This window comes from Zosterops lateralis (assembly GCF_965231275.1).
Source record: "Zosterops lateralis genome assembly, chromosome: 3".
Lineage (NCBI taxonomy): Eukaryota > Metazoa > Chordata > Aves > Passeriformes > Zosteropidae > Zosterops > Zosterops lateralis.
Window position 1 is genome coordinate 55556692 of NC_139764.1, and position 26780 is coordinate 55583471.

At 37.4% G+C, this 26780-nt stretch overlaps 1 protein-coding gene across 1 annotated transcript in view; it reads right to left on the reverse strand.

The window, feature by feature from the left end:
• Positions 1 to 213: 213 nt before the first annotated feature.
• Positions 214 to 26780, reverse strand: part of CCDC170 (coiled-coil domain containing 170) — a gene marked incomplete at its 5' end in the record, with an annotated part of 30150 nt that continues 3583 nt past the window's right edge. Inside the window, 9 exons of the mRNA XM_083858002.1 lie at positions 214 to 1202; positions 4900 to 5136; positions 6025 to 6267; positions 7033 to 7206; positions 8639 to 8839; positions 11544 to 11861; positions 18255 to 18440; positions 20222 to 20366; positions 23952 to 24208. Coding sequence (XP_083714128.1) covers positions 1005 to 1202; positions 4900 to 5136; positions 6025 to 6267; positions 7033 to 7206; positions 8639 to 8839; positions 11544 to 11861; positions 18255 to 18440; positions 20222 to 20366; positions 23952 to 24208 — 1959 coding nt within the window. The 3' untranslated portion in view covers positions 214 to 1004. The remainder of the gene's footprint in view (positions 1203 to 4899; positions 5137 to 6024; positions 6268 to 7032; positions 7207 to 8638; positions 8840 to 11543; positions 11862 to 18254; positions 18441 to 20221; positions 20367 to 23951; positions 24209 to 26780) is intronic.

Genomic DNA, 26780 nt, shown 5'->3' on the forward strand with positions numbered 1-26780 from the left:
GTTGTCATCTGCTGAGATACTGTAGAAAGCCCACAAATGGTCAGACATTATTAGGCAAGTCATCTTTACTGTTCTACACAACCATACAAAGCAAATAATGAGAAGAGAAAACTAAAACCACAGAATCAAGTTTGAATGTGCTATTAAAACAGATTTATTGTCCATATTTCTTCTTTAAAAATCATGAAGTTTAACACTCAAAAAGCAGTTTTTGTGACTAAGGGATAGTTTTGTACATCTCATCATCACTTCTCTGAAAATCAACACTTTGGTAGTACAACTCTTTTTTGTAGTGAACAAGACTTCTAAAATAATTTTTCATTAACTTGGAAGAATTGCCACTGTGGATTAATTTCCCAAGGAATACAGCAGCTGCAAGCAAAATTTCCAAGACATCATGACCAAGCCCAATGCTCAGTTTTACCAAATATATCTCTATGAGGCACATGATGGTACCCTGTGAGAAAGCCTTTGCTGCGAAAATGAAATTTTTTGCTTTGCCATATGAGCAGACAAAAGAAACCAACGGAAGAAAAAAAAAATCTCTTATTCCAAAATTGAGATAATCCTCTAAATTGCAGACAATTGTCTCAAAGCTAAAGCCCTTATGTGTAAAAATGCAGAGATGTCCCAGGTGGCAAGAAGAACAGCAGCAGGACAGCCCCTACTTGATTTCATCCTTGTCACCTAGAGGTAAAACACAAAGAATGCCAATGAACTGACCTTGGCTGACCCATGACTTCAATGCCTCTGCACTGAAACTTGAGGGCATCGTTGATGTGTTGCCTATCACTGTCATAACTGAAGTATTAAGCTGTCCAGTATTAAGCATCTCCAAGCAGCAGGCTTTACTCTACCCATTCCAATCAGTCTCTCTATTGAAGTTCTAAAAATCAGCCCTATTTGGTGTCTCTAGAGTAAGGAATAGAAATGGGGATCTGTTTTCTGTGGAGGTCCAGCAGGTAAGGAAGCAAACAAAAAATTTTACTTTGTTCCATCTCCATTCAGTGAAGAAGCTGGACGTTTCCTTGTTGCTCCTCTGGGGTCCTTGCCACATTTCTGAGGCAGACACAGGGGAAGAAGTGGTGCTGATGAGAGTGAATCAGCCCATCAAGGCGTGTAATTATTTCATAGTCAGGAAGAGCCAGGCTGGCAATGTTGAGGCCCAGCATCTGCGAGACCACCTCGCGGAAATCTGCCAGCTGCAAGGGCAAACAGAAAGGAATAAACTGAATAGGAAGCAAAGGAGATGTCAGGGAAAACATGTACCTATAGGCATACATACAAACCCAAGCACTTGTATTGTCAGTGCTAAATAGCTGTTGCTCAATACAGAGAGCAGAAGAGGACAGAAACAGCCCTGTGGGGCATACATCAAATCACAAAACACAAACAGTTGAGACATCAAGTATCTCAAACACAAAACACAGTTCTCAAGTGTTTCTTCAGTATCTCACAGACATATCTTCCCTGCTGATTCAACTGCAAAAACTGAGAAAAACACACTTTACTTCACCCTGATGACCACAAACTATACAAGCTGGAAACTCTGGTGGGCACATCCCAGAGCACAGGCTAAGGTACCCGTCCTTTACCACTATCTGCCACCACTCCCCTCCAGCCTGCATTTTCTTGAAAAAAAGAAAAGGAGGAAGTTAGAAGAAAGATGAAAGTTTTTGGCACATCTTGCTGTCTAAATTTGGTTTGAATCAGGATACAGCCCAAATTCAAGATTCACCTTAGGAAAATGCTTGTTTTTCTTCTGTGCATAGCTGCTGAAAATGTCATAGGAATAGTATTTGGTAAAGTAATTAATTAAAGACACCAGCTTTCTCTCTGCTGTTCCAAATGGACAGATATCCACAAGTAGTTGTCATCACTACATTTACTCTTCTCAACTCACAATATGGATCATTATCAGTCAAAGTTCAAGGCCTCTTGAAAAGACAATAAATTACACAGCCAAAATGAAAAATGCCTTAATACCCCTTATCATCAACACATAAAAGAGGAAAATGTTACTATTTGAGGAAATATGCTTTTCTTGATCTCTATTTTAATGCCAAGATCCCCATTCCCAAGCATGAAAGAAACTCAAAACACCACAAAATCATCAAAAACATCAATAAATTGGACTCATGTTCCGGTGTGGCAGCACCCTCACTCCACCAATCATGCCAAAGGCTAAGGATAAGGAGGAGATAGACAGTCCTGCAATGTCTCCAACCCCAAGAACACTGTGCAGAATTCTAAAGCAGTTAGAGTCCATGAGGAAAGGGGTTTGCAGCTGTCCTGATAACAAGGTGTCATTTTCCAAGTCTTTGCCAAAGGTAGTTTGTTTCAAACCCTGAGGAGATGCCATCAGTTCAGAAACACAAATACGGAAACCAATACAGAACAGAGCTGAGGTCTGGAGTCATCAGCAGCAGACAGACATGGACCTGTTAGAAGAGCTCCCAGGAAGGCTACAGAGATGATCAGAAGGCTGAAGAACTTCTTCTATGAAGTCAGGCTGAGAGAGCTGGGATTGTTCAGCCTGGAAAGGAGAAGGCTCCAGAGAGACCTTATAACAACAGCCTTCCAGTACTTAAAAGGGGCTTGTAAAAAAAAAGGAGAGCATGCATATAGCCATAGGAAAAGGGGGAAATGTTTTAAACTAAAAAAGGAGATATTTAGATTAGATATTAGAAAGAAATTCTTTACTGAGAGGGTGGTGAGACACTGGAGCAGGTTTGCCTAGGGGAGTTGTAATGCACTCCCCATTCCTGGAAGTGTTCAAGGCCAGGCTGAATAGGGTTTTGCACAATCTGGTCTAGTGGAAGGTGTTCCTAAGCACGGCAGGAACTAGATTATCTTTATGGTCCCTTCCAATCCAACCCATTCCATGGTTCTGTGATTTGAGAGTTCAGTCCCAGCTATCTGTATTTCCAAGGCAGTGTGATGTCTTGGATCAAATGTTAGACCATCATTACACCAAAACCCCCAAGTTCCCATGTATTATCCTCTGCACTAGTTCAGGAGGTCATGGCTGCAGGGCTCTGGAATGGTAGTAGGCAAGTACTATTTAGCAGAAGCTAATTTTTTTAAAACATCTGGATCACAGACAGGATAAGGAGGCAGCAAAGCTGGAATTTGTTTCCATACAGACTTTACATTGAAAGATCAAGGCAGCCCTCTGCAGAGGTCCAGCCTTTGGGTGAAGTAGAGAAATTGTAAAGGATAAACATCACTAAAGACTCAAATCCAAAGGTATGCTGTGCACAACAACACTCCCACTAAATTTTCTTTTCCCCTTCCATTCAATGAGTAAAATTATCAGAAGTAAAAACCAGGAAATTAATGCAATTTAGAGCATTAACCCAAAATATTGGGGTTTGAAAAAGTAAAAAGCAGACGCTATATTTTATTTTCACACTGTAACTACAAGGTTTTTATTCCAAGAGAAAGAAAACAAAAAGAAAAGTCCAAAGAATATTGCAACAATATTTAAGTGGTTTGAAACCCCTTGGATTCAGATGGCAAAAAGTCAACATTTCTGTGCTTTTAGCAAAATACTCAATATATGTATCCATTGAATAACTTCCTGCATATAATTAATATCTGTGACAGATGCTTTGTTTCCTCATGAGAGGTATAAAGAAATTAAATCTTCCTGTCAAATTTCTAACCTTTGTTATAAAACAAAATAGTGCTAAAAGTTTGCAGAAAAAAAAGATTCCCAGGTTTTCTCTTCATGTAAATAAAAAAATATATTTCTAGACTAATTTTCTGAAATAGCATTCTCAAATTTCATCCAGAGTCATTGTAAAGGCCAACATTTACTATAAAATTTTTAGCTGGAAAATCTAATAAAGTTCTAGGAAGTTGAAACAAATTTAAAATTACAATTGTTTTTTACTTTAAAGAAACATGCCATTTGCTTTCAATAATTATGCCATCTATAATACTGCTAAAAAACACAGCCTGCAGGGCAATAACATACATACTCCACAATTTTTTGAAATTAGAATGGAACACATTTACTAACATGCTTCCCAAAAACTACTTATATCTTCCTTGTGAGTTACCACAAAAATTTTTCTGATCTTAACTTTAACTAAGTTATATGTCACAAATTGATCCAAAATAATTACATTTAATATTAAATTTGGGGTGGGGTGGGAAAGGGGCAGATGTTTCTCATATTTTCCAACGTTCTTTGAATTTATGGCCTATACACAGCAACACAGGCTCGTTCAGTCATTTAGGTTGGAAAAGACCTTTAAGATTATCAAGTCCAACTCCTAACTTGCACTCCCAAGTCCATCACTAAACCATGTCTAGGTGTCTTTTAAATACCTTTAGGACTAGTGACTCAACCACTCCCCTGGGCAACTTGTTCTGATGCCTGACTATCCTCTCAGTGAACGAATTTTGCCCAGTATCCAATCTAAACCCCCTCCTCTCACCAGCACAACTTGAGGCTGCTTCCTCTCATCACTTAGTCATGGTGAATCTCTTACAGCTGGCAAGGAGAAAGTGCAAGAGATGGATGTGTGAGAAACAAAAGGAAACAGACAAGAAGTGGGTAAGTTTTATACCTGAGATATTTGGAAAAAGACATGCCTTAAGAGAGATACTAGGATTTTTACAGCATTTTAATGCTTCTCTAAAAAGTGATGTAATATTTTGTGATGGGCAAAGAAAACAATGCCTGTATTTATTATTCTCTTGGAAAACTTAACTTGCAGAATAGCTTTGCAATCACAACTGTCACTGTGGCTCACAAGTATGAGCTAAAATTTCCTTGTTTCATAATGTTTGGAACAGTTTAAAGCACAGCTTGATAGCTGCTTTACCTATACCATTTTCCTACACTCTAAGGGACACCTAGCACTTGTGAAACACCTATACACCTACCTGTCTCTCTCTTTTTGCTAGTTCTGCAAGGGTTGCTTTAAGCACCTTCATCTCACTGGTAACTGCTTCTAACATATTTTTATTTTTTTCTTTATTTTCAGTAGCTTCACGCTCCTTTAAAAGAAGTTCTGATTTGGCAGACTTAAGTTGTTTCTCAGCTTTTTCTTTCATTCTTTCCAATTTGCCTTGAGACTTACTGAGTTCCTCTATTGTTCTGTTCTGCTCCAAAGTTTTGATCTGCAAGAAGATAAGGAAGTGTTAAATTTGTCATACTTTTTCATCTAACGAGCAAATAATAAAAATATCAGGAGACATCACAAATAAGCACTTTAGTGTGGTTTCTTTTGGGCTCTTCATTAAATCATCACATGTACATGTGGACTGAAAAGTTATTTAAGGAGACTGGCCTATTTCAAGACAATTAACAAAAAGATTTTTCCTTCAAAGACAGTTAATTCTCTACAGGTTTTGTGAAAAGAAGTATCTGGACAGAAAAGAAAATCCACAGTGAGGGTTCACTCTCTTCCAGCCCCTGGAAAAAACAGTACTAAAAAGACTTGCCAAATGTTTTGCTGGTAAAAATGGTTCAGTGGGAACACATGCATAGTTGCCTGTTTTACTCCATCAGGCACAAGACACAAAGTCACACAAAATCAATCTTCCTTTCTCTTAGTGGTGGCAAGCTATCACTGGCTGCAAACTACTTGTATTCACCTAAGTAAAAGCAGGTAATGTATTATTACTGCAATGAAATGAAACATAGAAACAACTAAAATTTGGAATCTTGCCTGTTATATTCCTCTCATACCTATCAGAATAGACCTTCTGTGAGCAATGCATGGGAAAATACATGATAGTCATGCCAACAGGAAAGAAAGGAAATTTTCCTTTACTAGCCCAAAAATTTATGTTTAATTTATGTAAAATAAATTTATTAGCTTTGCAGATGCTACTTAGCATATCAAGACAAATTGTAGAATACCCAAAACATTGTAATATTATATTTGCTTTTGCCACCTAGGTTTGAGCAGTTCTCCATTAACACATTTATTTTAAATAAAGTCCAGCTGTATCCAACTAGAATAGAAAAATGGATAGAAGCACAAATATGATTTTTTAACTCACCTTAAGTTCACTGGTTTCAGACAGCTTGGCTTTGAGATCAGTATTTGCTTCCCTTGCCAGATCAAGCTGCTTCTGTAGCTTCTCTATCATCTTATGTAACTTTCTGACAGTGAGATTGGCCTCATCCCTTTCCACAGCTAAGGCAGTCCTTACTTGCTTCTCTTCTTCCAGCTGGCTTATTTTCTGCCGCAGGAGGTTCATGTGCAGCTCTCTGCTTTCAAGTTTTTCTTTCTGAGCCTTCAACTTGATTTCCAAACACAAGGAAATTTGAAAAAATAAACGGGAAAGACTGTGGTATTACATAATTGCAAATTTAGTCCTTATGTTGCATCTATAACCTGAACTCCTTTTCCTGTCTTGAAAACTTTGTGAAGAAGTATCAACATATATACCCTAAATTTATACTCTTTGTATTACTAATTCATTGTGCTTCTCTATTGTTTTAAACCTTAAACAGACCCAATTCCCAGCTCTGTACCAGTCTGACAAGCCTAAAACCAAAAGATTTCCCTACGTCATAACAGGATGACAGAGAGTTGTTTGACTAAATTTGAACAGACTTGTTCCTGTAGGGACAACTGAATGAAGGAACAGTTCTTGTTGGAAATGTTGCAATTCTTGGTGAAGCACCCTACTAGTTTCTAGAGAAGTTTGTGTAATGTGCTTCTCTCCTTGGCAGATCCCTTTAGATTTAAATATTAATGGCAGTTGTTTACAGAACTATAAATGTGTATTAAAAAGTAGACAAATATACAGGTATAAACATCCATAACTTCATCATTTTTTTCTTAAGAAGTTGTGAAAAGCAGTATCATGTTCAACCGACTGGTGGGCTCAGTTATTTCAATATGCATTCTTTTTGCACAATTCACAAACATTCACTATCTTCTTTTTATATCATGGACATCTTTGAAATTCCTTGCACATATACAGTCTGCTGCCTCTAGCAAGCCACTACAGAAACACAGCCATACGTTTATCCTGGAATGGTATGTCTTTTTTGCATACCTTCCTTCTGAGGCTGTATGCCACCGTCTTGTTCTCAACCACCGCATCACCTTCCAGCTTCACCAACTGCTCCACCCGGGCCAGGATCATATCCATAGTCATATCAAATCCAACCTCTGCTGCTAGACTACCCAGCTTCATCTTCTCATTAAGCTGCTCCAGAAATTTCAGATACTAAGATGTGGAAAAGTGGGCAGAAGAATAATAAAATTTCATTAAAAGTCATGAAGTACAATTAAAAAGCAACCTCACTATAGCAGCAGCCAACAAACTACTGTAGCCAAGTACACTAAAAGAAATAACATAGTGAAAGGGTGCAATCTGGCATAGTCCTGACACAACTGCAAATTCTCCATATGTCCTTCTTTAGTCAACACTTACTTTGTTACTGGTTTAAGTTACTGGTTTACAAATTGCTTTAAAGGTTATTTTAATTGCATCTACATTTGGTTTACTGATGTGAACACATATAGATACCAAATATTATTCAATCCAATTTTTCCTTCTTTCGTCCTGCCTTACCAGCTCTTTAAAAATTGCTTTAGTCTCTTGCTCTCAATTAGCTTCTCTTGCAAAATCCAAACCCCTCCTCACTAAGAACTGTTTCCCTATGTTTCCTCTTACTTCTGGTGCAAATTATTATCTTTGCAAAGAACCAACAAAATAAATATAAAGAAAAAAACCCAACAAACCAGTTTCACCGTTTGTTCATTAGCAAGAATACCTTTTTGTTTCATGATGCTTCTGATTCAAAAAATTAAAAACAGCAGCAGAAGAAAAAAAACACTACAGTTATTCATTGACAAAAAAATGTAAAAAATATATCTTCATTGCAGCAAAATTTAGAGAATAATTTAAGAATCTAGGGCCACATGCTATTCACAGAGGAAGCAGAGCAGAAGAAACAGCTCTTTTTTCTGGTTTTGTCCCAATGTGATGGATGCAAAAAAGTTATTTTATCATAGTCTAAGGCAAAACAAATAGCATAAAATTGTTGATTCCTCTAAGCATTAATCCTGGCCTGGCAACATGCTACAACTTTGCTTTTCTTAGCTGTAGCATTTGGCTTTCCAGGTACTATGTCATTTTTCAAACTCTTTGGTACGTGAATAGGTTATAGACTAACATAAGTGTATTCATTCATAGAATTAGACAAAAAATCCTAGTAGTCATGATTGTCTAATAATATAAAAGAATCAAAGCCTGCAAGATCTTATGTTTTAGAGAAAGACATAGAGATGAGAGAAATTTTGAGATCAGAGAATAATTGAAGGACCTCTGATGGGATATTGACAAGGACTTCTTTTGAGCTGGTTTAGGGGTATAGTTTGATCTTGGGAGGTTTTTTTGCTTGGTGTTTTTTCGGGGCATTTTTGGGGTTGTTTGTTTGTTTTGTTTCACAGAAATGGACTTGGAACTCAAAAGCTTAGCTACATCTTCCAGCTGCAGTTGTGGGTAAAAATAAAAGGTATTATAACTCCCTACTTGATGTCTGACTTTGTTAATTCACATCACTTCAAGTGCTCCAGGAGACCAAAGCAATATAATGAGCTGTGTCTCTGCCTTTAGTGACTTCTATTCAAAAGTAAATAATGTGTGCCACTACCTTTTGTTTCTCAAGTTTCAAGCCATCTTGCATCAGGTCTCCAGTTAATAATTCCTCTTGCAAGTGCTTCAGTTGATTGTGGAAATCCTCAGAACCTCTTTCAGCTTTTCTGCTCCTCTCCAGGGCTTCATGGTACAATCTGGTTTGATTTTCCAAAGCTTTAGTCAATTTAGCTAATTTTGTTTCAAGCTGAGATACCATCTAGGGAGCAAGCAAACCAACAAAGCATACGGGGTTAGGTGGGAAGTGCTAGAAAGATATGAAAGATAAATCAATAAATTATTTAAAATAGGGCAAAATAGCTATCTTTAAAATATATGCATTTAAAATTATATATAAAAAAAAAAATCTGTAACCACCAGCAAAAATTTGCAGAAGTGGAGACACCAAAAGTGAACAGCAGATATTATAAATAAGATGAGTCAAATGATTGAAAGATACTGCTATATATTAAAAAATCAATACAAAGTCATTCAGACACAAAATTTCCAAATATGTGGGCACAGCACCAATATTTGGCAGTCAGCTATCATTCCTTTAAATAAGCCAAAGTAATCACTATTTTATTGAGGAGTTGATTAGAAAAGGCATAGAAGTTATTTAAAAAATACGTGCAGCATGTAGGGGAGAATGTAGATATGGATAATTAAGTCTCAGAGGAGTGTTTCCCAATTGGTAACTCTCGAACATTGTTTAAAAGATTGTGCTTTAAAACAAATAGTAATAATAATTACTGTAATCTAGCCAGAGCCCAAGGACAAAAACGATAAAATCTCAAAACAAGCAACTAGAACAATTTTGAAAAAAATTCTAATTCTTCACTGTTAACTTTAGAACACCTGCATATAATGTAATAGATTTTAAGTTGTAAACTATTTATAAATTAAATTCTTAAAAGTATCTGGTTACACTACTACCAAATACTGAAAGGCAGTTCTATACACAAAGTTGCTTGTTCCCCTCTGTCTTCTTACTGTTATATAATTATTTGGTTACTTAATTAATTATATTGCATTTGTAACTCAGTTTTCAAACACTCCTCTCCAAAGCAGCCTCTTCATTTTAATCATCTTTTTGGTTCCTGTTAATAAAATGAAGAGTAAGTACACAGAGCTCTCATTAATTTTAATGGCAGTGAAAGTTTTCCAACTCAAACTGCAATTAAATAAAAACATTTTGCCCCCAGCTTGCTTAAAAAACACAGAGAAATTACTGCTCTTTGTGCAGTAGACAATACTAAACAATAATAAATCTGCAAGAATCCACAAACATATTTTATACTTTTTTGCATCTCACATCACCCAACAGGAGCAAGAGTTTGAGTAATTTGTTCCCCCAGAGATGCACTCCTGCCAGAGCCCCTTTATCAGGCTGCAGAGTGGCTGCAAGGGGGGTTTTGGGGCTTCAAAGATCTATAAACACGAGAAAGTGAAGGACTATACTAAAGAAGCAGAGCAGAAGCTGTCATTTTATCACCTTGGGGCATCCTAGTGTAACTTTAATCCCTGGCTTTGGGACGTCCCATAAGGTAGGCATTTCTTAAAACAAGGTTACACCCTGGTTATCCACCCATGCCTGATCCATCATCCTACAAAGGCTGCATTTTATAACCTGCACATCTGGCCTCCATAGCTTCTTATTCCTATGACTTATGCAGCTCGATCAGGCAGCCTGCAAAATAAAAAAACCCTTCCTGCTTTTTGTTTTCATGCGGCTACTGGATAATTTCAATCTACAACCATTTTACATATGACACAATGTAGGGTTGGAGTGTGGATCTGCTGGAGGGTAGGAAGCCTCTGCAGAGGGATGTGGGCAGGCTGGATCAATGGACTGATGCCAATGTATGAAGTTCAACAAGGCAAAGTGCCAGGTCCTGCCCTTGGGTCACAATATTGAGCAGAGAGGCTGGGAAGCTCCATGGTGGAAAAGGATGTGGGGTACTGGCTGAAACTGAACCAACAGTGTGCCCAGGTAGGGAAGAAGGCCAATGGCAGGGGGTTTTTCTAGTTTTGTTTATTTTTAAATACTTCACCAAAATGCACGGGATATTTTCAAGAGCTCTTTCCAGCCTTGGAAAGGATGCAAAACCATTTGCTGTTGTTAAAAACTATCACATTAGCAGGAGATGCAACAATTTCAAAATCTGGCAAGAGTATTAAAGCTGGCTTTCAGTGGCTCAGTGAAAGCAGCTTTTGATTTAGTGTGTGACATCTAATTATATAAATAGTCCTCACTGACAAAATTAATAAATTGTAAGCAAGTGAGAAATTTCAGTGCAGTGTCAGGACACGCCTCATTGGTCAGGCTGCATTCTGACTCACCTGCCTCCTGAACTGTCCCTTCTCTATCTATACATTCAAATACACCTTTGCAAACACTACTAGCCCAAATGCCTCAAGCCTGAGCCTTCCTTTTACCTTCTTTTCATGCTGAAAAATGTAGCTGTAAGTGTAAAAGCACATCTTTATTTTTAGGTGCAGGTTTGAGGATTAGAGAGAAAGAAGTTGCCTGTGGCAACTCATCAATTTTATCTGCTTTGAGAAAGAAGTCATTTCTTGAAGTCACCATTGTAGCAGCAAATCCATACTTGTTCACAGGTTTCACTAAATCATAGCAACCAAAGAGCCACCTTTGATGTCTGCTGGCACAGAAACCAAATTTCAATGTTGTAACTGAAAGACTATTCCAAGACTTTTCTTCTTAAGAGCATCTATTACTAATTTAATTTCTGAACTCATCCTGCTTAGTAAAATATAGATGCTTTTCCCCTATTACCTTAAATCAATAGACAACAAAATTAAAGGTTTCTGTAATTTCAGAACCTAAGCAGATGAATAAAATGAAACAAAACCGAAAGAGAATAAATGCACACATTGGGCAAGTGCAGTAGTTGCTGACTTACTATTTCTTTATTCTCTTCTTTGCAGTTTATTTGTTGGATCCTCTCCAAAATTGTATTCTCAGAAGGTTTAACTATTACAGATCCACAGCTGAGCAGGGTAGCAATTTCTACTTTAAAAGCCTCCAAAGAGTTCTGAGCAGTCCTGGCCTCTTCTCTGCTACTCTTCAAGCTTGCATCCAGCTCCCTGGAAGATTTCTTCAGATTGTGCAGTTCCTGCTTTGAGGTGTCCAAAGCTTTCTGGTTAACAGACAGCTTCTCTTGGAGGTTTCTGATCTCCATCTCTAAACTCTGTCTCTTTTTTATAGCACTGTCAAGATCCTAAAGTGCATGAAAAATTAAATGAGATTTTTAAAAAATTCATTATAAACCCTCTCCATCACACACAAATTAAGGAATAACTCAGGACCTGGTACGGCAGACAGAGAAACTAGGATCCATAGTCCTCGTATTTGCTCAACGTAAGGGTCTCATAGGGGAACTGCCACTGAAAATGATGAAAACCTGAAGTCTGCTGTAATCACACTAAAGACTAACCTCTTATACTGGTTTGCAAAAAGGAATACATAAATAAATTTTCAGGTGAACAAAATCAATTTTTTTATTGTAAAACTATTGGAATCCTACTTTTCCATCCAGATAATATGACCTGAAAAACAAGCTGTGAGAAAGACATATCACAAATAAAGCCAAAGTACTACAACTGAGAAGGGAAAGGATAGGATAGGTAAAATAGAATATTTCAGTTGGAAGGGACCTGCAGTGATGATCAGCTCCAACTGCCTGACAATTCAGAGCTGACCAAAACAATAGACACAATCTCCCCAAATATGATGATAAGAGGTGATCTCTGAGATCATCTTATCTGAATGCAACAAAAATTCCTGAGATTATTTATTCACAGAAATGAGAAGTGATCAGACAAATCAAAGCTTGGTTGGGAAGGAATAAAATATAACCAATACGTATGTATCTATGTCAGTTGTATGTAAATACTGACCTAACCAGTCAGAGCAGACAGAAAGAATTGTGCATCCTGACCCATGACACCAAAACAAATGATGACAGAAAAAATAAAGAAAAATAACCATCTCAACATTAAGAAATGAAGTATTGTGTGTCTCTCCTTTCCCCACAATACCAATATTAAGAGTGCTTACACATACACATACATATACAAGAAAAATATTTGCAGCAAGACCAACTAAAAGTACAGCAAAGACTAAGTCTTCATTTCTCAGGACATTTTCTGTTTGGTAAGAACAAATGGGAAAGAATATTATTTCACACATGACACAAAGGAAAGAACAATATTTCACCCATAATACAAAATTACTACAGAGGATGGAATATTTACAGAGAGGGACTGGATTCTTCTAGAGGTCTCAGTGGCAAATAGAGACTCAGTGAGTGGACTGATATGAGTCAAGATTGTGCACACCGCAGTTAAAGAACTGTTCCCGGAGCAGTTATGAATATGGTGATTAATTAAGGGTCTTTCAGGGTCTGTGTGTGCTTACCGTGGAGCACATTATGTCATTTGTATTAATGGAATACCTGCCAATCAAGCAGTAAATCTGGGAGCATTTCTGTAGATCAGCAGGGAGGGTGGTCAAAAAAATGATGCCTTTAAAAATAAAATATGAAAGTATGATACTAAAAATACTAAATTTTTTAATAGCTGTGAAAAGGCAAGCATGCAAAAACATAAATAAAAACAGCCCTTGTCATTTAGGAAATTATTTGTTATTATACTTTTCTGAAGTAATTTTAGAATTGTTTTAGAAACAAATGTTGGCCTGATCCCTTGCCAATTTCTCTTTTTTTATTCTAGACAAGTCCTATTAATAGAAAATTCCCACCTGTGCTCAGAACTACATTATGGTAATTACAGCAAAGAATAAAGAGTCATTTATTTCAATTACAGTTTTCAGAAGTGTGTATTTTTCCTTTCAGAAAGGCAGTGCTAAAATGGTTTGCCAGTACCAAGGAGCTTACCTAATCACCATCTTGCTTAATTGTGAACAGCTGAAAACAAACATAGTTTATTCAAAAGATCAAGGTATAAAATAAAGAACTGCAAGCCACCAAACAGTGGCTGGGAAATTACCTGGCAGAAAAGAACCTGGGAGGGCTGGTCAACAGCAGTTGACATGAGCCAGCCGTGCCCAGGTGGCCAAGAAAGCCGATGGCATCCTGGTCTGGATCAGCAATAGTGTGTCCAGCAGGAGCAGGGCAGGGATTGTCCCCCTGTACTCGGCACTGGTGAGGCCACACCTCGAGTGCTGTGATCAGTTTTGGGCCCAGGAAGGACATTGAGGTGCTCTGGTTTCCAGAGAAGAGCAACAGAGCTGGTGAAGGGTCTGGAGCACAAGTCTGATGAGGAGCAGCTGAGGGAGCTGGGGGTGTTTAATCTGGAGAAGAGGAAGCTCAAGGGAGACTTTATCACTCTCTACAACTGCCTGAAAGGAGGTTGGAGCCAGCTGGGGGCTTGGTTCCTTCTCCCAGTTAAGAAACATAGGAAATGGCCTTGAATTGTGGCAGGGGAGGTTTAGTTTGGATATGAGGAAAAATTCTTCATCAAAAAGGCCATGAAGCACTGGAACAGGCTGCCCAGGGAAGCGGTGGAGTCACCATCCCTAGAGGTGTCTAAGACAGGGTACTTAGGGACATGGTTTAGTGGTGGGTTTGGCAGTGCTGGGTTAACAGTTGGACTCCATGAACTTACAGGTCTTTCCCAACCTAAATAATTCCGTGATTCTATTAATAGTGACACACCAATCAGCAGCATGGTCTCAATGGACTGAAGTCAGCTACACAGACATATACAGAAAAGAGTCCACATTACATTAACAGTAATAAGAAGGTATGAAATAGAATACAGGTATTTTCCAGATGAATTCTTACACCAGCTGCACCTCCAGTTACTACTGTTATACCATAAGAATTGTAAACTAGTTTGCTCTTATCTCCTGTCTTCTTAAATTATTCAGTCAGAAAATATCTGTGATGCCTGCTGAAACCTGTCTCTAATACGTATTTTATTAATGACATCTTATAAACAAAACCAAAAATCCAGGTTCTGAGAAACTCATTCCTGTATTTATCTGTTAGGACAAGAAAAACCTAAAATCATTTGGCTGTCTCTTCTACAATCTAAGTATTTGGGTATATCAAAATGTACCCATGTTTCTCAAGTTCAATCAAATTCCTTAAATAATGTTTTCATATTTTAAATAACTCTTTTCATAGAATGTATTTATTTTAATAAGTTTATACTGATTAGAAACTAGTTAGATTCATTTTGTTTGTTAACATAACAATATAAGCCAATACTGAAGAGCATTTTCTTGGTTAATTTTGCATCAGTGGTACACGCAGATATATTTGTGTTAATTAAAATTGCTTGCTTACACTTCAAGCATGTTCTTCAAACATTTTGCACGGTGCACATCTTTGCAAAACAGATGTTTAAAATAGCACTTCAGAGGGAAATCACAAATATTTCCAGGTTGAATCATCAGCAAATATTTGAAACAGGACAAGACAGTTTACTAGTTCTTGTGATTAATCTGTGTCAATGCTGGTTTTAAATTATTCTGGAAGAATGTATATATCCCCTTTTCCACCTTAGATAAATACCATAGAAGAATTTATTAAATATTAAAAAGAAACTTGGTTAAAGTAAGCATGACATTTTAGAGGACCTACAGACACTCTCAAAGAATGTTATAATTCTCTAATTATGATTATCATAATCACTAATCACTCTCTGGAAATACAGAAAGAAAGTTTGGATATTCTGATTCTCAGTCTAGAAATCTGGGCAGGATTTAAAAATTGTTTTTCATCAAATGGAAACTTGATACTCAATGCAACCATAATAAAGGTGTGCCCAATATTTACAGATTTCCAGAAGCAAAATCTTGCAATAGTCTATCAGAAACATGAAAAATTCAGAAATAAATAGAAGAATATATTCATAAATAAATAAAAATAATATATTAAAAGAATCCAGCTTCTTTAATTACTTTTTTACTTTTATTAGTTTCAAGAATTATGGGGTTTTATTCTTTTCTGTATGAAATTGTTATGCAATGAGACTGAGAGGGGAACAGATAAAATTATTGTTTACTTGTTAATGTTCCTCAAATGAAGCCCAGCTAACAGCAACAAATACTCAAGTATCAAACATGCTAAAGAATATTTTAAATATATTAACCTTAAAATGTAATTAACTGGCTTTTATTTTATTCAGTAAGAATTATTGAATACAGGCAGCTGCCTCCTTCTGGGACATAAAGAAAGTGCCTGATCAAGGGAAGGAATTCATAGAAGTCCTAAGGAATGAGAGGGGAGAACTACCTGGCAATGAAAACAGGCAATTAATCAGAGGAGTGGCAGGGAACAGTGTGGTGGCCAAATCTTGGTGGTGATGGCTGACAGAACATTGTGATGGTCTCTATACACTTAGGAAGAATTTTAAGAGAAAACTGGGGGACATGGGCTGCCATCTCAGTCTCTAATACAGAAGATGGCCAAAATGTTTGGCCCTGAGAGCTGTAGGCACATGCAGGCAGGAGTCACTTGTATTCAGCCTTTTCTGGGTAAATTCAGCTACAGGCAATCCCATCAATTAAGTCCAGAAAACAGCCCAGAAACACACAGCCAAGTGTGAGTCTTCTGGCACAGGAACAGTATGGATTTGTGCTTCTCACCTTAGCAGAGGAACGTGTCACAACACATGCAACTCCATTCATATGCTTAAACTGTGCAGCATGAATTACTGCAAAGTCAGACTGACTTGAGGCCACTGATGCCCCTCCTGTAACCAAGTCAGACATCCATTAGGGGAACAGGAGATCCCACACTTCACATGTGAGGACTTATAGCATTTTCTGGTTTTTACTTTCTTTTTCAATACTGAACTTCTTCATATGCTTTTGTTAACACAAAACCTCAACAGATTTACTCAGTGTCTGCAAACGTAAGTCACTAAACTGAAATTGCACTGGAGGAATCTGCAGCCTCTATGCAAATGGAGCTTTTCAAAGGCAGTGCTTTTGAAAGGCAATGCTAATCATTTAGAAAGACATTTCTGTAAAATTGGTTTAATAAATTATGTATTTGGCACAAGCAAAATAATGATAGGAAAAGATTTTTCAAAAAACTAGCTCAACTTGCTAAATGTTTTGGCAGTTAGAGCAAACTTGAAAAACAAGCCACAAATGGAGCCCTGATCTTGATTTAAAACACCTCCTGATTCTGGCTTACTGAGTAAACTACACTCTGTTCTTCCTCACACACCTGTGTTTGAAGTGAAGCATGAAAACAAAATGTTCTCGAAAAAGACCTGTCTAAGTTTTTGGTGCAGGTTCTCTCTCAGTTCCATTAGATCTTAGAAAATTGTACACAGCTTGGTAAGAACTATTTTCAGCAGCAAGTAAAATTTATGACCCTTGTGGTACTTACATTTATCTTCCCCGCAAATTCTTTCTTCTCCAGAGCACGCTGCCAGCTATTTCTCATCGCCTAAGTATGTTGCTTACAACCAAATCAGAACACTATATCCTTTAAAATGTATGGTGGGTGTCTCTTCTTCAGGAAAAGAGGAATGCCAAGGGTGGGGAAAATGCTGTGTTACTTCAGAAAACTCACTTGAACAAGGTTGCCTTTATGTTAAAAAAATCCTACAAGGTCAATCACACACAACTCAGTTACATATTAGACAGTCTAAGTCTCTTCTCTTATTTTCTCACGTTCCAGCCATCAGCTTTAACCGCGCTGTTTCATCTGCAGGAAATCTTCATTCTGGCTTCACTAAACTGCTTCCTTTCCCCAGACATCACTCAAAGTGCAAAGCAATAAGGAAAATTGTTACAGAAATGCACTTTGTTCATCCACCCTTTGAAATATGCAAACTCTTAATGGGGAATTCTCCCGGAGGAATTCAGTCCTTAAATCACATCCTTTCCTTCACAAATCATAGCTAGGTGAATTTGGGCAATACTTGATGTAAAACTTAACTCACATTTCTCATCTGACCATCCTTCCTGCTGCACAGATTTTCTCCAAGGCTTCCCAACCCTGAAACAGTGCTTTCCTGCAAGAGCCATCCTACTGCCTACAACTTTTTGGGTATGAGCCAATGGTTAGGAAATATGAATTTATAATGCAGTGAAAAGAAAATCTAGGGTGTATGGAAGCCAAGACTTTACCGTCTAGCGCCTTAAGAGAAGGAATAGTGTCCTATCAATTCCTTTCAATTTCTCATTAGAATTTTTGAAAAACTGAGTTGAAAAATTCTCAGGAAACTTGAAGTACCAGATAAATGTTATTTAAAAGAGCATTTTTTCACCACTGCATGCTTGTGCCTCAGATATTAACAGTATACACATTCATTTATTTTACATGATTGTACAATCACAAAGGATACAACACTAAGAAGAAAGCAAAAATAGAAATTATCAAACAACATTGAAAGAACTCACATCTGCCTCATCTATTTTACAAAATGTTATTGTTTAATCTTCATACCTCACTTTCAAGAAGTTGAAAATAACCTTAGGAAAATGTCCTTTTTAGTAAAGACTCTTATCAACATAATTTTTTCAGAAGGATTTTTTTCTCATGCAATTCCTATTGAAAATTAATTTGAAATTTCAAGAAAACATTTGAAAACCAGAAAAGCATATAAGCCATGCAATTATGTACCTTACTAAGTTTTTCCATGTCTTGGTAGTATCCTGCTGCCTTTTTCTGCTCCTTGGCCACTTCTGAAACTAGTCTCATGATGGTTTCTCTGTTAGCTTTAGACTCCATCTCATGAACATTCACAGCTTCTTGAAGAGCAGCAACCTGGTCTTTTAGTGTCACATTTTCTTTACGTATTTCAGAAACCTTGAGAAATAAATCAAATATGAGTAGCTTCTTAAAAGCTCTTAACAATTGAAAGTATTCATCCCAGTTTTACCTGCTCTTAATCATGCCATTAAAGACTCAGTGTTTCTGGTGACCTCTAGGTCAGAGTTAAAATTGCACTCTACTGTTCCTTTAGAAAAAGAGTAGAAGGACAGTTAAAATCACAGAATCATATTGTCACTATAAACCCCCACCTCAGCATAATGTGATTCAGATTTACTCCCATACAGACTTTATGATGCATTAAACAGGTGCAGAGCTACTGCTGCTGCATATCTGTGCTTGACGTGAAACAGGTCAGGAAACAGGTCAGGAAACAGACCATGCAGATACTTCATGAGAAAAGCAAACAGTTTCAGACTACCTTTTTAAGATGTGTGCCTTTCATTTGAAACAAGAAAGCTGCAATTCAGGCTCAAAACTTTTTAAGCACGAGAGGTTTGAGTTAGTAACAGATATTTCATAAGCACATTCAAGGGCAGGGCCAAATACCTGGTGTGCTGCCATTATGAGCAGCCAACACCTTGGAAAAAAGAGTCCTTTCCAGGAGGATTGTAGGGCTCTTTTGGTACACTATGCTACTTCCAATCAGTGGAATAAATGAATGTGGGCACTTCAAAGAGTGAGCAAAAAATGTACTCTGATTCCTACTGACAAGACATTTGTTAAGACTAAAACAGATCAATTCCGTCTTTAATAAAACCATAATGTGAAAAAGAAACTAAATAGATGTGCCAAGACCCCAGAAAAACTAGTTGCTAAGGTTTCCTAAGACACAGCTTTCAGCACAAATTGGATTTCCCAACTAGATTTATTACTACATTGTTAAAAGACTTGAAGATGTTTTTAAAAGCTCTAATTATTAACTTACTAATTATTAAAGCATGCAAGAGTGCATCTTGCATGACAACTTTTTTTAGAGCATCTGTTAAAATTTCAATGTGCTTGCAATATTATGTAATATTATAGGTCATACACTCACTGTGGTGCATACCTAAATAATCTTGATTTATTAAGACTGTAATCCTACAATGACATGAACACAATGAAATAGAATTTCCCCAAATACTTATTGTGCTCCAAAGTGAAGAAAATTAAGAAAATTAGAGATCAAAGAATAGACAGAAGATTAATGAAATGCATAAAATTAGAATAAAATGTCTTTCAGCAGCATTGATGGATGTTAAAAGAATACAGAAAAAAATTTTCTTTTCCTAAATGGAAGCTTAGTTTTTGGAACTTCAGAAGTATTCTGAAGAGAAATAATGAATGTTTATTATTAAGTCTCAGAAACACTGCAAATTATTAACAGCATTTTATTACAGGACACAGTAAGAGTTGTTTTAGGGCATGCCATTTCAGATATTTGTATTTAATGGTACGTCAGCTCAAGATAAAAGTTAGTATCTACTGCTACAGTTTACACATCTCCTGTTGGACCCCCATCTTAATGTTTCATTGAAAGTTTTTAACCAAGTATTTAATCAGGGCTGCATGTGGGAACTACATGCTGATAAAGGAACTACAGGCTGATAAATTATCTATGCAGATAAGAGCAGACTACATTCGCTGAGGCCTATTACTGTTCAGCACCTTTGAAAATTAGCCCAGTATGAAAAAAAAAAAATCTGTCTTTAAATGATAGCACTCTCTGCAAACCACAATGAAATACAAAGATCTCTATCATTTGCTTTACTTCTGTGACAACTAGATATTTTTCTATTAAATCACTGTAGAGAAGCATTTGCCTACACAATCACCTTTGATGTTAAATGTTCCTGTGGTTTCTCTTTTTCTCTGATGTCTATGTCCAAGAATCCAGAAAGATCTGTAAGGAGCTCTTCATAGGCTTTGCTAATTTTAGAAGCTTGAGTCATGTCTTCTTCACACGCATTCAAATATTTACTAATCAGACAGAAAAAAAATATACACATCAGGATGAATGTTCCCTGAAAAGGAATTCTAGGCAAAATACATTGTCCCAAGAGAATTGCTAGCTTCTGCATACCACCAAATGAATTTCAAAAGTTACATTTAATTCTCTATATCTGTTATATAATACATATAACTTTTGCTGTTGCCTTATGTGCAAACATTTCTTCATCTTTGATTTTGATTAACACTTCAAAAAATCTTCTATGATCCCAATCTCATTCTCAGCACAAAATCTGAATAAAACACAAGAATCAAGTGACATGAATAAATAGTGCCCTCAAGATACTACAAGTGGAAAGTGCAAGCAAAAGCTTAGAAAAAATAAGGGGAGGGGAGAGTGATCAACTATTAGCAAAAGTATGTGAAAGGCACCTCACATCCCCTCTCTAAAGAAGCTGACAGATATTATTAACAAACTTGAAGTAAAGTAAAGCCTTTCTGGACCAAAGGAAGTGTAAGACATCCAGAGTACCTGTGGAGGGAAGTTTACCAGCAGAAGCAGAGATGGGACACACTACTTTCCTGTACAGTACTCTGAAGCACTATTCATGATACAGATGCACTTAAAAAGACAGCATCTGGGGCTTACCACAAAGATATGAAGAAAAGAGAGCTTTTTGTCAGCAATTTCATCAGTTAACCGGTGCCTATCATGTGGATGCATATCCCATGTGAAATGTGTTCTCAGCCTTAAGAGCAGGTGTCAGTTTGTAAATACTCCACAAGAACAATCAACCAAATAAATTAACAGTGAGTTTAACTCATTAGTATAAATCTGGTTACATTCCTTCCCTTGCCAGGGACAAAGATGGGTCCAGCAAACAAGAACCACCACAGCCTGATTCAATAGGAAACACAGAAAAAAATCTTGCTCATGATACTGGAACACACATCCTTTGTGAAAAACAAACAGGTTAGCAAAACCAGCCCAACAAACAGAGCTCAAAATTACTACTAGTGTAATCCAAATGTCAACTCCAATTTCTCTCAGTAATATCCACAAGTGAGGTACTTGGAAGTAGAATGCAAGACATGGTGATTGGTAGTGGTAAATCTGCAAGACAAGCTATTGTGCTTCCATTTGAGAAACAAGGTTCTTTCTAAAGCAAGTTCTTCACTCTAGAACAAATCAAGACCTGAGATGTAACCAAATGCGTGGCTAGAGCAAATATTTTATTGAAACTCATTTGCTAATCAGAGCATAGCACTATTCTCACTTTTCAAGGTGGGCACGGTAGTCATTGCTGGACTCGTTCTTTTCCATTTCTGATTTCTTCCTCTCTAAGCTGGCAACCAAACAGAGCATCATTCCATAACCAAAGAGCAGCATGAGACTCCAACAGGGGATGCACAGTGAGTGCAAACACGGTACACTGAATGCCTATACATCAATAAGCAAAACAGACAGTCCATGAAAAGATTTAACACATAACCTGAGGAGGGAGGTCAGCACAGCTGCTGAAAATGCTGCAAAGTGAAAGAAAGTGGCATAATAACAGAGAAGAATGGAAAATATTCATTGCTGCTCTGGACATTGTGAGGGCAGCTCCACATAGTACTGCACAGCACACACCATGAGCCAAAAGAGCTCTGCCTTCTGCAGTAGACACTGTCCCTCAGAACACAAGCATCCTCACAGCTTCCTCACCTCTGGGAACTTTCCTTTCCTCTGCAGCCCCAACAAAACTAAACCATGAGATGATTGCTAAACTGTTGTTGTGAGGCGGGATATGTCAGAAGTGAAAAGGTATTGGGCTCAGACATGCCATACATGTGTGCTTACATGTCGGAATATTATATAAGATTGACCACCAACCCCACAACTGTTCTGTGGCTCTAAAGAATTGAGGTATTCACTCACAAAACCATGCCTGCTGCTAAAAATAAAAAATCTGAAGTACAAATCACTCGCTTGATAACTTTACGAATAATCTAATTACCTGCAGTAGGGCCATAAAGATGTGAGCACATAGAAAATAGGCAGTCAGGTACAAAAAAGTAGAACACAGCTTTTTCACAGTTTTGCTAGCTCTTCAGAACTAATGAGCAAAGAGAAGGGAAGGAAAAAGAAGAAGAAAAAAGCTTTTGACAGTTCACACTCTAAAAATACCATGGCAATAGACGTGTCGAGTAGAAAGGCACCATTTTCAACAGGAGAGGTGCACAGCCTGGAAGCCAATCGTAGAATTCACCAAATATTTCTTACTATATCCTCAAGGTATAGAATGTAAATGTGCACCTCATGAGTGCTGGCTTGCTCTTCCCTTTCATTAGTGGTTTTCAGTGCAAACCTTCTTTAAACACCTAATTAGGACTAGTCCTGTGCCAAGTACCACCAGGGTGGCCAGACTAAGCAACTGAAAGTTCACTGAGTCAACACACTGGTTAGTATGACGTGACACATGTAACCATTAGCTGAGGACAACAAAAAGCTTTGAAAGCAAACACTGCACATTCATGAGCAATCCAGCATGTTTGTTCCTTCCAAATGAGCAGACTCACTATCCCTGTATCTTTTCCCCTTTTGCCAGAAGTCCAGTGGAACACTCCAGGTGCACAGTGAACCAGAGCTGGGATTGGTAGAGGTGGAAATCAAGCTTTTTATTTTGCTCTCTTCTCCCTTGGAGAAGTCCCCTGGTCCTGATCACCACACATCAACACAGACAGAACTGATTACACAAGTGTTGTACACTAAAGCAAGTAGCCAGAACTGCTATGGGAGTGTATCACTATAATGGAAGGTCAGTACAAAACACAGTATTCCAGAACTTTTCTCCCAGTGAGTTAGGCAAGCAAACAGGATAGGAGATTTTTCTTCCCTTTTCTTCTTCTTTTTTTATTTTTTTCCTACCAGAAATAGCATTTTAAAGAATCTTAACAGTCATGTAAGACTGCACTCTCCAGGCAGGGCTTTTGGCAAATCAGCTGGTGATAAGCAAGTGCATTGCAATGGTTTTCTCTAAGTTTAAAAATTACTTAATTATTCACTTTTAATGCATAAAACCTGGCAGAGCTGTGCAAAATACTGATTTGAGAAATATACACGTCTGGTAAACACTCACCTTGCTCTTGACTAGACAGTATTGACAGAGTCACAAATATTAGTCTGATAATGGGCAGAAAAATCCATTATAAAAGTCTAGGTGTCTATTAATATGACTGACACTGATTTTGGAATTTAAGAGTTGAGAGTATATTCATACTAATCAATTTTGCTATGAGTCTCCATCCTACAGACCCAAAACATGAGCAATTATGTAGAATTGACAGATCAGTTCTCTGATACACTGTTCTAAGAACAGTACAATTAAAGGATACTATTTTTTGTAAGTGTAATGCATTTCACTTTTAAAGTACAATACATTCAAACCTCTATGTATGGACTAACAACTCAAAACAAAATTCAAGTTGCAACACCTTCCGCACACTCAGGCACGGTAACAGAATTCAGAACTGCAATAAAGTCTTTCCATCAACTTATTTTTCTGTATTGACAACTGTACCATTCCATCATACCCCCCAAAAAAGTTTTTTCTTGTCTCACGTTACTCTTACTTAAGTTTGGCACTTTTCTCATGAAGCTTCTCCTTCAGCTCCAAATTTTCTTTATGTGCCAGCTGAGCTGTCAGCTCAGCCTGGTTTTTAGAAGCAGCCAGCACATGCAGCTCCTCTTCTGTCTCCTGGATTTGTGTTTGCAAAGACAGGAGGCGAGACATCAGTCTAGCATTGTTTTCCTTACAGCTTTCAGCTTCAGCCTTCAGCTCTTGAAAAGAAGCTTCTTTAGAGATCATGCTCGACGTGAGTTTAAGAAGCTATAGATAGAAAAGGACAACTTTAACTCATATCTCCTGTGTATCTGCATTACAGCTAAGTTATTAATACCACTATTTCCTCTTTTTTGCCTGCTGCCTGCCTGCTTCCAAATCTGTTGCTCAATTCCACAAATAATCTAGAGCTGCAGGGAGTTGTAAGAGCAAACTATCCTGCTATATGAATGTGGAGCCTTTTGATGGCTTGAGGCATATTCAGAGTCAAGTAAATTTTTGGAGCATTGTGTGTTAGGCACCCACTTCTCATCTTATGCAAATAGTTATTTTGGGGTATGATAATACAATTAAATGAAGCTCTATTAACACAGAAACAGCAATAGAGGCTTTTAAGGAAGGGTAGGAGGAAGAAAATCACTCTTTAATGTTAAAGACCTCTTACAGGAATGATGCTAGAGCTTTCCAAAAGTTCATGAAGTTCAGTAGATTTTCCCCTCTCTTTTTCTTAAAAATACCATTTTCCATTGAACCGTTTCTGCTAGAACCTTCTCTAGGAGACTGTGCTTGAGGGAGACTCACCAGGCAAACAAAATTTTCTTTTCTTTTTTTTTTTTGGTTATTAGGAACAAGTAATTTAAAGTGGACTTTTTGTCTTGAGAAATATTAAAGCATGTTTCAGCTTTCCTGACAATTCCAATTAAAAGAAGCAAGATGCAATCTGAAGGACTTCTGTCCTATCACATAAAATTAATAGGCAAATAATTAAGCCAAATCAACTGCTCTTTATTATGAGCAGTAGAATTTCTAAATTGCGGCAAACATTTTAAGGCAAAATATTTAAGACATTAAACTACAATCCAGTACAATGGGAAATTCACATCTCTGTTGAAGTCTTTCAGTATGACCAAACCCAAGATACTCAGAGAAATTCGAGAGGCTGGTGAGCCAATGGAACAACAATTGCCTAGGAAAAGGAAGGTCCTGCTTCTCCTATTTCCAGGCATGCATGTCTGTTCTCTCCCTCACATCAGCTCTGTGTGTGTCTGACTCCCCCACAAACAACTTGAATAACAAATGATAAAGAATAGTTCACTTTTTCTCTCAGAGGAGAAAGAGAACCATGGAGCAAAGGCTAATGCTGAGAAATCAGGTAGGAACACCAGCCTTACAGTAGTAGCACAGTCTTCAATAAGCCTGTGCTTCATGTACTGGTTTGTCAGACACTCTGGAGCACTCTGAGTTCAAGAAAAGCAGCTTGGCTTCTTCCCGGGGTCATGGGCTATATTTCCATACTCCACCCTTCTCCTTGTGCTAGAAGAAGCACTTACATGGCTACAAGGTGAAATAAGATTGGGAAACTGATCTGGCTAAAATGCAACTCAGAAGACAAAGAATTATTTTTCAATTGCATCAACACAAAAATGCACCATAAAAACTACAGATACATCTGTGCTGGCACAAGGGGTGGGGCAGTGTGGGGAAGGAAATGAGCAGCTGAAGGAACAATAGCATTGCTTTGCTTGGCAGCTGGACCAAGCCATGGTATCTTAGAGTGTTCATAACCTTAAAATTTCTCTGTGGTTCAACTCCCCATGTGATATTTTTTCGTCTGTCCGTTGTCTTTGTGGTCAGTTCCAATAGCAGAAAAAGCAAGAATAATCCCATGTCGTGAGTTTTACAGAGCACTCAGCAGAACAAGGCTCTGACCTCAGCTGGGTCATGAAGGTCTTTATTAACAAGAGCATGAACAGCTGCTTTTTTGACTATGCTTTTGCAAGCACTGTCTTGAAAAATCTATAAATCAGTCAGATGTTCTGGCAATAAAGCCATTCAACATTTCCAGTAATAAATTCTTGGTATGAGAACATTAGATTTTGTATGGCTTCTTAAAAATTAAACTTAAAGCAGCAGTTCTGGATCAATGTTAAATGTAGGGGAACCCTGGAGTAACTTCAGAATCAACTGATCAAATTAAACCTCAGCTAATGAACACTTATGCCTGTAGTTCTGTATGTGAACAAATGTAAGCATTTCATGTTCTCTAAAGGCAAATTTTACTCCATTTTAAAACTGACCACTGCCCACAATGCTGACTTCAGTCAAATCAATTTTAACCAGTTATATGTTTTAAAAATTACTTATTAAAAATAATGCAGCCCTAAAAATTATCCTGTAATAAATCAATAATTAATAAATCCTCATCTACATAGCAGGAAGAGTAGAAAAGTATGTATATATGTTCTTCAGTCTCTCTAGCTACAATCATTAGCAAAACACAATTTCATTGGTGATGAAAGCAGAGCAAATTTGGGGAGCTATAACTTGAATAAAAGGGAGAATTTTTTTAAGATGAGCAGCTAGATCTTAACTCACCAGCAAGAAGAGGATACTATCTAAGCATTTATACAACCACAATTTAATTCATTTTCAGGTTAAATATAAAAGTATTGCACTTAGATGATGATAAGAAGCTCCACTGCTTCAAATCTTCCAAATACAAACTTATAATCAGTTCTTGATCACATAAGGAAGTAAAGTAAAAATCACACAGACATTCTAAAAACAAAACCCCAAAAGTTCTGTAGCAAAAGCAATTGTCAGACTTTCTGCAAGCTTT